This window comes from Carettochelys insculpta, chromosome 28 (genome assembly GCF_033958435.1).
Source record: "Carettochelys insculpta isolate YL-2023 chromosome 28, ASM3395843v1, whole genome shotgun sequence".
NCBI lineage: Eukaryota > Metazoa > Chordata > Testudines > Carettochelyidae > Carettochelys > Carettochelys insculpta.
This window is the reverse complement of record NC_134164.1, coordinates 6,555,964-6,568,106: the sequence shown is the minus strand read 5'-3', so window position 1 is coordinate 6,568,106 and position 12,143 is coordinate 6,555,964. Positions and strand designations below refer to the sequence as shown.

The following is a 12,143-nucleotide window of genomic DNA, read 5'->3' as shown; positions in this document are numbered from 1 at the left end:
TCCACCCGTGGGTGGCTGCAAATGCAACTTTTTGTTTGTAAATCACAATGACTGCAAAGGACACGGACAGTCAAGGCTGGTCCAGCAGCTCAGCTGCCTTCTCCTCCAGTGTGTATGGCTGTGTTCTGCAGAACAGGGTGGAGAAGAGAAAACCACACAAAAAACCCCCCTATTTTTCTCTGGCTAATGCATCCTATTACTCACCAGCTACAATATTACATCTCCAGTGATAAGCAGCCAACCAATCTTCCTCTGAGACAGCAGAGTTCTTGCTAGCTCAGAGCATTCCAGAAAAAGAGAGTCCAGCCAGGACATACTGATCTGATACCTCCCAAGCTTTGCTGTACCACAGGCACAAAGGCAAGGGCTCTCCACCCGCCCTCCGACATTCTGCAGAGGAGTCTTAGCCCTAGAAACATCTCTGTTCCATTGATGGCGCTAAGAATCCAGGAAAACTGCAAGGAAAACAAAGAAGCGGACAAGCGAGACGTATGGAATTGTTGTTACTGGCTCAAGGAAGATGGATGCAGCAGCAGTAAAGACCCCTGGGGAAATTAGAGCCACAAAAGAAGTCTGGCAGATATACATCTCAGGGCGGGGTGGGGTGGGGAGTCGGGTTAGACTGTAGCTTCACAAAAAAACAAGCAGTCCTGTAGCCCCTTAAAGACTAACAAATGTATGTGTTAGGTAATGAGCTTCCATAAAGCAGCGATAGGAGCTTTTCACCCAGCCCCACTCACTCCTGGTCCCTTTGGAGATCTCCCCCAAATCTTAACAGGTACCCTCAATAGATCCATTTTCCCCTGGCAGCATAACCCACCGCTGCCTACACAGCTCTCATTCCTATGGGATCTCCATGGATCTCTCCCTCCCAACAAGGAATAAGTATTTGGGACACTTGGAGGAATGCATTGCAAGCGCAAGGAGATAAGGAGGGATCCTGGGAAAAACAGTGGGAGGCAGGAGAGAGATTTTGCTCTAAGCATCCCTTCCTAAACCAACACAGATATCATCCTACACACAGCAGCCCAGCTGCCTAGCAGCGTTCCCTGTCAGCTGAGTGCTTGGGCAGCCACCCAGGAGAGATTCAGATGCCGCCCAGATGATTAGCAGGCTAGCAGCCTGTGTGTCTCTGGGTGGTGCACATGCCTTCGTGCACACAACAAAATTTATTCTGCACATAGATGGAAAAAAATTGAGAGAACACTGCCCCCTCGTTTTTCTTCAGCCAGAAACATTGGTACCAGCTTGTTGTTCTGTAATACTAGCAGCCTGCAGCTGCCTCCTCTCCTGGTCTTAGCGCAACCACAGAAATGCCCCTTAAATGTGCCACGCTCTGAGCTGTATCCTGCCCAGACCCTTTGCTGTGCTGGCTGTTTTCCTGTCTTTGTCCTCCACTTCCTCTAGAATCCCCCTCCCCACTCTGCTCCACCAGAAGTCTTGACTTTATGAACACATCCTGCACAGTGCTGAGTGACTCCTGGGAGATGCTGAGCCCCCTCAGCCCTGACTGAAATCACCAGGACCTGAGATTACCAAGCCCCTTGCAGAAGAAGTTCTCATCGAATCCAAGCAGCAAACTTGCCAGCCATTGAGCTCTGGGGCTGTTGTGTACTGAGGACTGGCTTTGAACACACAGGCTGTTTGCTCAGGCAGGAGGGACTCATTCAATGTTTTCTACAGACCCGCTTCCACCAGGGCTGTGACACAAGCTCTTGCAGAACTGGGTGGAGGGGGGATGTGTTCCTTGGCACACGTAGCACAGGCTGTAAACCCAGCATGACCCTACTCCTGCAAAGTCTTGTGCAGGGGTCTGCGACCTGCAGCTCCAAAACTGCATGCAGCTCTTTAAGGACTTCCTTGTGACAATTGCAAAATAAAAAAGCCAACCCCTTCTGGTTATTCTCGATAAATCATCATCCGCAACAACCACGGATTCAGCGCCTTTTGGTGTCCGATACCTCCCTCACTATTTCCTTCCATCTTTCCCTGTCCAATGCAGAGTGGTGTGGAGCTAGTCTGCAGAAATCAAGCCAATCTACTCTATCATCTACCCATTCCCTGTGGAGCTGCCTCTCCTATGTGAACCATCCATTATGCCAAATAGCAGCGTCTTGATTTTTCGTATGTTGTTCGTTCTGCAGATACGCCCAAATAGCTGTAACTTCTGTTGTATAACCTTGTGCAGCGGGTTCTCTTTCGGCTGTATCTCCCCATGTAATTCCTCGTTAGTGACCTTCTGCATTCACCCTATTCTCGGGATCTTTCTATAACAAACCTTCTCCAACGCCAATCTCCTGCCCTTCGAATCTCTCGTCATTGCCCACATCTCACATCCTTACAACATGCTGCTGAATACACGGTTTCAAGATGCTCAGCTTTGCTCCTGAGCTAATCGCTTTGCTCTTCCAGCTCTTATCCATCACCTTCAAACTTGCTCTTGCTTTTCCTATTCTAATCGCTATTTCCTTCTTACAGGCTGTATCATATGTTCCTCCCCGGTTACATGAACTTCTCTATGGTCTGTAGTTCAATTCCGTGTACACTGATCTTCCTTCCTATTTCCTTATCTCCAAATTCCACCTTTTTTCGTTTTGTCGATGTTCATGATCAGTCCATACCGCTTCCCTTCCTCATTTAGCACCTGCACCGCTCTCGCCAGCTCCTTATATCTCCCTCAGTAACTATATTATCTGCGTTTTTATATTATCCACGAACTTCAAGTTGTTGATTCTCAGCCCATGCACAGACATCCCCTCTACCTCTACCTTGATCTTGTCCATCCCTCTCTCTAGGTGCGTGATGAAGATACTCAGCAATACTGGGTCTTCTTGTCTCATATCACTACTCGTTATAAACCAACTGTAAAGGCCCCAAAATGCACAATCACATTTTTATTCTGATTCATAAAGCTTTTACATTCTACAGACTTCTTTTCTTACCATGCCGAAAGGGTTTTTATTTTTTTTTCATATGAACATACCTGACATTTCCATCCATTTGGATGACATTATGCAGGTGGGGAGGCCCCAGCTAATTGCAGGGATGAAAAGTAGGGCCCAACATAAATAGTTTGCTCACTCTGCACTATCTATTGGGCATTAGGGTGAGACTTAACATGGACAGATTATCTCCCATCTGCCTTCTGTGTGGTTTCTGCCTCTTCCTCTGAAGCTGGCCACAATTGGGAAAAGCAGCCTGGAGTAGATGGAGAATGGGTCTGATCCAGTCCAGCCATTCTCATGCTCCCACGAAGAAGAGGGGTGTGTTAATCGTCTGGTTCTCATTAAACACTTTGCTTTCCAGACTCTCTGGCAGATGGCTCGGCCCTGCATGCTCTCCTGGGCTCTCTGAGAGTTCTCGCCACACACAGCCCTACTGTAACTCAAGTGAAGTCAGTGTAATTACTCCAGGGATGAATTCGACCTGCTGAGTTGTTGCCTGTGTGTGAGAGAGCTGCACGCTCCCTTGGCTCTGTAATAGATTTGTAAATGACCTCGGTAATGCTCCCTGGTTCATCACTGTCTGGAGCTTTTGCTCTGCATTTGCTGAATTGTCTCTTTCAGATGACAAAGCTAATGCAGAGCAATGACTAAGGGATGTTTACAGGAAGGCGGCATCACTGGAGCAAAGGGCAGACACTGGTTATATCCTCCTTTGTCTGGAGAAAGCAAGGTGTGCACAATGGATGTTTCTTCTGACCTGCCCCACAGGAATAAATATGCAAGATTTTCTAGACTCTCTTTTCCATTGTGGCCTCTTTCCTTTAGTTCCACTTGTCCACTCCCGCAGGAAAACCTGCCCCAACAGGAACAGGAAGGCAGCTGTGTGCCCTGGGGGCTACGCAAAGGACTGTTTGGCTGTTGGATACAGTTTTAAATAGTGCTCCCTCTAATTTTTTCCATCCGTGGGTGAATAAATTTTGTTATGTGCACCAAGGCATGTGCAGATGCGCACTGCCAATAGAAACACATGTTGCTGTGCTAATCAGCTGGGTGGCACATGTCTCTTTCCAGGGTAGCTGCCCAAATACTCAGCTTACAGGGGACACTGGATGCCTTCTGAGAGCTGGAGTTACATGTCATTTCTCTCTTCTTCTCTGTACCAACTTTGGTCTCCCCAGACGCAATTCCCCCCAGAGCTGGGAATGGAACCCAGGAATCCTAACTGCTTGTCATCTGCCTCCCCATCCCACTAGGGCACACACCTCTCCTAGAGTGGGGAATAAAACCCAGGAGTCTATTCTATATAAAGTCTTATTCTGCCAGTGTTCCCTGTAAGCTGAGCACTTGTGCAGCCTCTTAGGCGAGATTAGAATGCCACCCAGCTGATCAGCAGAGCACCCACAACTAGGTTTTGTGTTTCTACCGGTGGTGCACGTTTGCACATGCCTTGGTTCATATAAAATTTATTCTGCACGTAGATGGAAAAAAAATCCACACATGGGTGAAAGGGGTTATGGGGAACATTGTGTTATTATCATAGTAGCTGACGCCCAGATCCAAGCCACAAAGGTATTCAGGTTCTTAACTCTTGAAGTTAGAAACCTCAATTGCTTTGTGGATCCAGGCCTGAGCCCCCTTCCAGTTATACATTCAGCACCATGACTGACATTATCACATGTGGGTCACTCTGTCCCCAGAGGAGTGTTTTCATAGAGTCGTACGAGATGAGGGTTGGAAGAGACCTCAGGGGGTCCTCTGGTTCAACCCCCTGCTCAGTGCAGGATGAATCCCAACTAAATCATCTCAGCCAGGGCTTTTGTCAAGCCAGACCTTTAAAAACATCTCAGGATGGGGGTTTCCACCACTTCCCTAGGTAACCCAGTCCAGTGCTTCATCACCCTCCTAGTGAAATTGTTTTCCCTGATATCCCACCTAGGCCTCCCCCACTGCAACTTGAGACCATTGCTCCTTGTTCTGCCATCTGCCACCTCTGAGAACATCCTCTTTGGAAACCCTCTTCAGGTACCCAAAAGCTGCTATCAAATCCCCCCTCACTCTTCGCTCTGAAGACAAATAAGCCAAAATCTCTCGGCCTCCCCTTATAAGTCATGCGTCCTGGCCCCCTACACATATTCCTTGCCCTTTGCTAGGTTTTGTTTTAAAGTTTGCTTGTTTTCAGAGGTACCCACTGCTCCTTGCTTATATTGGACCGGCAGGTGTGGAAGGGGGTGAAGGTTGAGATGGCTCTCAGATCCTGGAAGAGTTCATTCCAAAATCTTGGAGAGGCCCAGGTGAGCACAGGGGAGCATTACCAACATCACCTTTGTTTTGCTTGGGTTTAGCTTCAACCTGCTGTTCTTCATCCAGAGGTGCCAACTTTGCCTCCAACCTGGAAGGGGGTGGCCCTCTGCCCTGGCCTCATCCCCATTCTACCTGCCCACCAGTGCACTCCATCCCGCATCTCCACTCCTCCCGCTTGGTCCCAGAGCTTCCCAAACACCACAAATCAGCTGTTCACGATGCTCCGGCGGTGACGGGAGGCTGCCAGCGTGCTAGAGCAGGGTGGGCAAACTTTTTACATCAGGCCGCGCTTTTCTTCCTTGCAATTGGCAGCCCCACCCCCCTAACCTGTAACCTCTCTCAAGTCATCCAGACCAATGGAAATTTCCATTACATTCCAAGGCATCCTTCAGTCTGCGTAGACTATGGATCACGCCCTTCGTAACTCCATTTAAGATCGTCATTTGCAGCGTTGACTGTGACTGTGGAGGCCCACACGAGAGTGACAGTCCTTGCTACATCTGCTGCATATGTAATGGGTGTCTGGCAGGTCCTTGCTGTCCTTTGTACAGGCTCGCTTCTCCTCTGCCAGCTTTCTGATCTTCATCTCGCCCTTCTGAAGGCCCTTGTGTAGTTCCTGCTTCCAGCTGCTGCAGTCATCTGCCAGCTCTACCCAACTATCTGGGTCGATGTCTACCTCCTTGAGGTCCCTCTTACAGACGTCTTTGTAGCGCAATTGGGGGCGTCCGGGAGGTCTTTTGCCAGAGGCTAGCTCGCCGTACAGGATGTCTTTTGGGATCCTTCCATCATTCATCCTGTGGACGTGGCCAAGCCAGCAGAGCCGCCACTGCCTGAGGAGGGTGTGCATGGTTGGAATTCCAGCTTGCTCGAGGACAGAGTTGTTGGGCACACTGTCCTTCCATGGTATCCCAAGAATGCACCTGAGGCAGCGCAAGTGGAAGACATTCAGCCTCTTTTCCTGGCAGGCGTACAAGGTCCAAGACTCACTGCTGTAGAGGAGGGTTCTGAGGATGCAGGCTCTGTAGACTTGCATTTTGGTGTGAGCGTATAGCTTGTTGTTCCACACTCTCTTGCTAAGTCTGAACAGAGTTATGGCTGCTTTTCCAATCCTCCTGTTTAGCTCAGACTCCAGCAACAGGGTGTCGGTGATGGTGGACCCGAGGTAAGTAAACTCGTGGACGACCTCTAGCATGTCATTGTCAATGCTGATTGATGGAGGTTCAGCAACGTCCTGACCAAGTACGTTTGTCTTCTCTAGCTGATGGTAAACCCGAAGTCCTTGCATGCTTTGGAGAACTGATCCAGCAGTTTTTGAAGCTGGTCTTCTGTGTGTGTCACTACAGCAGCGTCATCTGCGAACAGCATGTCTCTAATGAGCACTTCCCACACCTTAGACTTAGCCTTCAGCCTGTCAAGATTAAACAGTTTCCCGTCGGATCTTGTGTGCAAAAAGATGCCCTCTGTTGAGGATCCAAAGGCATGCTTCAGGAGGAGTGTGAAGAAGATCCCAAACAATGTCGGAGCAAGGATGCATCCTTGTTTGACGCCACTCCTGATGCTGAAGGCATCCAATGATGTGCCGTCATATTGGATGGTTCCTCTCCTGTCTTCGTGGAAAGACTGGATCATCTTGAGTAGCCGCGGTGGACAGCCTATCTTGTGGAGCAATTTAAACAGTCCATCCCTACTGACCGAGTCGAAAGCCTTGGTCAGGTCAATGAAGGCGACATAGAGTGGCTTCCTCTGCTCCCTGCATTTCTCCTGCGGCTGCCTCAGGGAGAAGATCATGTCAATGGTAGACCTCTCGGCGTGGAATCCGCACTGGGATTCAGGATACACCCTCTCAGCGAGCTTCTGGAGTCTGCCGAGGATGACACGAGCGAACAATTTACCAGTGATATTGAGAAGGGAGATTGCATGGTAATTGTTGCAGTCACTTTTGTTTCCTTTGTTCTTATACAAGGTTACAATGTTGGCGTCCTGCATATCCTGTGGAACCTCACCCTCTCTCCAGCACAGGCACAGCAGCTCACGTAGGGGTTCCAGGAGTGTGTCCAAGGCACACTTGATTACCTCTGGTGGTACCATCCTGGCCTGGGGCCTTTCCTACTGCAGTCCTGTCAATAGCTTTCTTCAATTCGACCACAGTTGGTTCCTGGTCCAGCTCGTCCATGACTGACAGGAGCTCGATGGCGTTGAGGGCTGTATCAACCACAGCGTTCTCACATGAGTACAGCTCGGAGTAGTGCTCGACCCATCGCTCCATCTGTTTGCCTTTGTCAGCGATGACTTCACCAGATTTGGATTTCAGAGGTGCTGTCTTGTTCTGGATGGGTCCCGTGGCCTTCTTTATGCCCTCGTACATTCCCCTGAGATTACCAGAGTCAGCACAGGTCTGGATACTGCTGCATAGCTTAAGCCAGGAGTTGTTGGCACAGCACCTGGCTGTCTGCTGTACTATTTTTCTGGTTACTCTGAGTGCTTGCTGGGTACTCTGACTGGGTGAGCGTTTATACTCCAGAAGTGCAGCGTGCTTCTTTTCAATGACTGAAATCATCTCATTGGAGTTAGCTTCGAACCAGTCGTTTGTGTTTCCAGCTCTTCTTCCAAACTCTGACAAGGTCGTATTGTAGATTGTGTCCCTCAGATGCTGCCATCTGGATGTCACATCAGCACCCCCAGGGCTGCTGCTCAGATTCTCCTCAAGGGTGTCTCTGAACATTTCAGCTTTTTCTGAGTTTGCCGTCTTTCTGGCATCAATGTGGGGCCTTCCAGTTTGTTTAGAATGGTGCAGCTTCTTGGGTCTCAGCTTCAGCTTGGAGCAGACTAGCGAATGATCCGTATCGCAGGTGGCACTATGGTAGCTGCGTGTCAGGAGGACGTTTTTGACGTTGTCGCATCTGGTGATGACCAAGTCTAATTGGTGCCAGTGTTTCGAGCGTGGGTGTCTCCATGACACTCTGTGCTGTGGCTTGGTTCGGAAAAATGTGTTTGTGATGCACAGATTGTGTTACGTGCAAAGTTCAAGGAGACGCTGTCCGTTGTCATTCATTTTTCCCACACGGAAGTGACCTAGGCAAGAGGGCCATGAGTCATGATCGGCTCCAACTCTCGCATTGAAGTCACCCAAAAGGTACAATTGGCCATGAGCAGGTAATTGCACTATGGCAGCACTGAGCTCATCATAGAACTTGTCCTTTGCTTCTGGTGTGGCGTTCAGGATTGGAGCGTAAGCGCTGATCAGGTAGACGGGACCGGCGCAGGTTTGAAGTTTGACCTGAAGGAGTCTTTCTGATCTGCCCGGGACTAGTTCCACCATTTGCAGAAGGGTGTTTCTGATGGCAAAGCTGACACTGTGCTCCCTGGGTTCCTCTTGGGCTTTGCCCTGCCAGAAAAAGGTGTAGTCCTTTTCCTTTAGGGAATCCCGAAGCTGCGAGTCGCACCTCCTGCAAAGTGGCAATGTCAGCTTGGAGCCTCTTCAGTTCCTCGTTGATGAGAGTGGTCTTTCGGGTGTCGCTGACGTCCTGAAGATCTTCAGTCAAACTGGTCAACGTGGTCCGTACATTCCAACAAGCAAGCTTGAAACTTTGATGACTTTCTTTTCTTAATAATTTTCTTGTTGGTTTGTCTGGTGCTCGTTTCAGTCACTTGTCAGGTTTGGGAACCTTAAGCCTCATGCACCCAGTGAGGCAAGTGAACTGTGGTGAGACAGCACCCCACTGGCTGGGGGCTGCCCAGCTTAAGGCGGGCGGTGACTGTCCAATGAGATGCGATGATCTCTCCCACCATCGGAAGCAACCCCTGGCGTTCGTTCTTTCCACCAATCGAGTAAGAGCTTATAACTGTTATCTGTTGCCTCCCGTGTTGGTTCAACACTGTTAAGCGATGCTGGAGTACCTCTCCAGGTGCGAGCCTGGGCAATTTTTATGGAGACCCTGGGCTGCCCAGACACCAGCCCCCCCCTCAGCTTTACTGATATAGTCCAAAGGAAAGGATAACCTCTGCGTTTGGTACCAGCTCAGCTGCAGGAGTTGCCGGGACAGTGCCAGAAGTTGACACAGAACCGCCTTAGGACTCCCCTCCGGATTTTCTGTCAGGGTTTACTCCCTTAGTCTTACTCCTTCCCAGGATAACCCACAAGGCAGTGGGCCGTCTTCCTCCGCCTTCACAGGAGTTGTCGATTTGCAGCACCACACCTCCTGGTCTGCCATGGAGACTGTGCATGAGAAGGGAGAAGGAACAAGTCCCTTCATAAGGTTGGTATGTGAGACAGACCAGACCCCCCACAACTGTGTTTTGCCAACAGTGAGAGTTGAGTGGTGGGTGAGGACCAGTGCTTCCGTCCACCTGAAAAGGCGTAGCTGCCGGAGGGTCAAAGGTACTACCTCTACCCCAGACACCCCATATCCACCCCCATCCATTACATCCATATATATAGAAACAAACTTTCTGCACATGTAAGAAAATAAGTCTGTCCAATGTAAAAACTGTATTAATTGGTATAGCAACGTGACTACACTGACATAAAAACAGTCACGTATTTCATCCTTTTTATGGTCCTGAGCCCCAGCAGCTGATTGTGCTGCAACCCCCCTTGGGAAATTTCACAACCCACTTTGCAAACCCCTGTGCGAGAGGTGTTGGAGGTAGAGGGTCCCAGTGGAGAGATCGGCAGCCGGTGCTTAATGAACATCTGCTAATTTGTCCCTTGGTCCATGAGCTCTTCTGAGCACTGGGTATCCTCTGCGGTGAAGGGGGTAGAGGGGTCTCCACCCCTGAGTTCGGTTCCTCTGACCTGTGTGAACACTGAGTAGAACTAGAGATGCAATTTAACCTTGGGGCGTCCCCGCCTAAGCCAGAGGTGGAGCACGACTTGGTCCCAAGCCAGGCTACCCCGCGCTGAGCTAGAGCAAGGTCCGGCCCTGATGCCGAACTGGCAGCAGTGGGGCCCTGGCCGGACACGTGCTAGGCTGGCCCCACGGTTCACGACTTTCAGTGGTAAAATGGGCGCTCCTGGGGCTCGCTGGCCTTTGGCTGCCCCCTCTGGGAGCCTGGGCGTGGCACTGCCTGGCTCAGACCCCTTCGGGGGGGGAGGGGAGACGCTCAGCCCGCTCGACCCGCCCCCCGCGGTCAGTGCAGAGACTAGAGCCCCGCCCCCCAGCGCAGGGAGCTGCCGGCTCCGCTCGCCGCCCTCCACGTTTTCCTCCCTCCCAGCCGCGCCCCGGATTCCGGCTCCGGGTTTCCCCGCAGCTCAGACCAGCTGTTCGCAGCTGTCCGGCCGCCGCTGCCCCGCGTCCCGCGCCCGCCCGGCCCGGCCCCCGAGCGCTCCCCACGGCCCGGCCCCTCCAGCGGACCCCAGCCCGGCCCGGCCATGTCTGGGGAAGAGGCAGCGGCGCCCCCGGCCCCCGCCGAGCAGGCGCCCCCGGCGGAGCCCCAGTACCGGGCCCTGGTGCTCTCGGGCTACGGCGGCTACGAGAAGGTGAAGGTGCAGGTGCGGCGGGGCGAGCCCAGCCCGCGGCCCGGGGAGGTCGCCGTGCGGGTCCGAGCCTGCGGCCTCAACTTCGCCGACTTGCTGGCCCGGCAGGGGCTGTACGACCGGCTGCCGCCGCCGCCCGTCTCGCCCGGCATGGAGTGTGCGGGCACCGTGCAGGCGCTGGGCGAGGGGGTCACCGGCCGCCAGGTGAGACGGGGGTGAGGGGTGGCGAGCCTGGGGGTGTCAGGAGCTGGGGGGGGGCGGGGCGAGCCTGGGGCGGGAGGTGAGCCTGGGAACCCCGGGGGGGGCGAGCCTGGGGCTGGCGGGGGGCGAAGTTAGGAACCCTGGGGGCGAGCCTGGGGGGCGCACCTAGGAACCCCGGGGGGCGAGCCTGGGGCTGGGGGACAGGACGTGAGCCTGGGAACGCGGGGCGAGCCTGGGGCTGGGGGGCAGGAGGCGAGCCTGGGAACGGCGGGGCAAGACTAGGAACCGGGGGGGGGGGCTGGGGCTGGGGCTGGTGACCGCCCCCCGTCTCGGGCTCTGCGCTCCTGCGAGGCTGGGCCGGCGGCCGGGCGAGGCCCTGTCGGGTCCCCCCGGAAAACTGGGGGGGGGGCGTCCCAGACTCCGGCCACCGCCCTAAGGCCGGGAAACAATGGGGGCTGCGGTGCGCATGCGGCCGGGGGGCTCGGGAGCGGCCGCCCCAGCTCGTCCCGGGCCCGCCGCTGGGTTCCGCCCGCATGGGCGGCTGGGGTGGGGCCGACCGCGGGGGCGGGGAACGGGGGCGGTGCGGCCCCGCTGGCGGACGGGGGGGGGGGAATTTCCCCCTTGCTGTGGGGGAGTTAGGGCACCCCACCCCCTTTGCATGTCAGTTCCTCTCCCCGCCCGCTGACCCCCTCCCCCATGTCCGCAGGCGGGTGGATCTCGAGGCATTGGGGGGCTGCCCCACAGTGATTCCGTCACACGGGGGGGGCACAGTTTGCTTCACTGGCTCTCAGCCCCCCCCCCCAACAGGGGGACACTGGGGATGGGGCTAGAGCAGCCCTAACCTGCCGGGGGGGGGCACGCCCTAGCCAGGCTCCCTTAGAAAGTGAAGCTCATTGATCTGTGATGTAACCTGGGCAGAAGGCAGGTACCCCCGTTCTGTCACCAGGTGAAGCCACACTGGCCAGGTATGTAGGCACAGCTCGCCCCTGGCCCTGCAAGCCTTGAGCACAGTCTGTAATGGCTCTGTTTCTAGCCTTTCCTCCACCAGATGGGGGAGGCTGCAACTGACCGTGCTGGGAGAAAGAGTCACTCCATGAACTGAATAAAACACCCATGATTTTCATTCAGCACAAGGCAGCGCAACAGGTGTCTGGTCTGGGCACCACATGATGGAGTGAGTGGGAGGGTAGAACTGGCGAAGAGCAAGGAAAAAAAAGACG

General features: G+C 53.4%; 1 protein-coding gene across 1 annotated transcript in view; it reads left to right on the top strand.

Moving 5' to 3' along the window:
* Positions 1–10,436: 10,436 nt before the first annotated feature.
* The window catches only part of VAT1 (vesicle amine transport 1), a 31,165-nt gene continuing 29,458 nt past the window's right edge, over positions 10,437–12,143 (top strand). Inside the window, exon 1 of the mRNA XM_074979389.1 lies at positions 10,437–10,926. Coding sequence (XP_074835490.1) covers positions 10,618–10,926 — 309 coding nt within the window. The 5' untranslated portion in view covers positions 10,437–10,617. The remainder of the gene's footprint in view (positions 10,927–12,143) is intronic.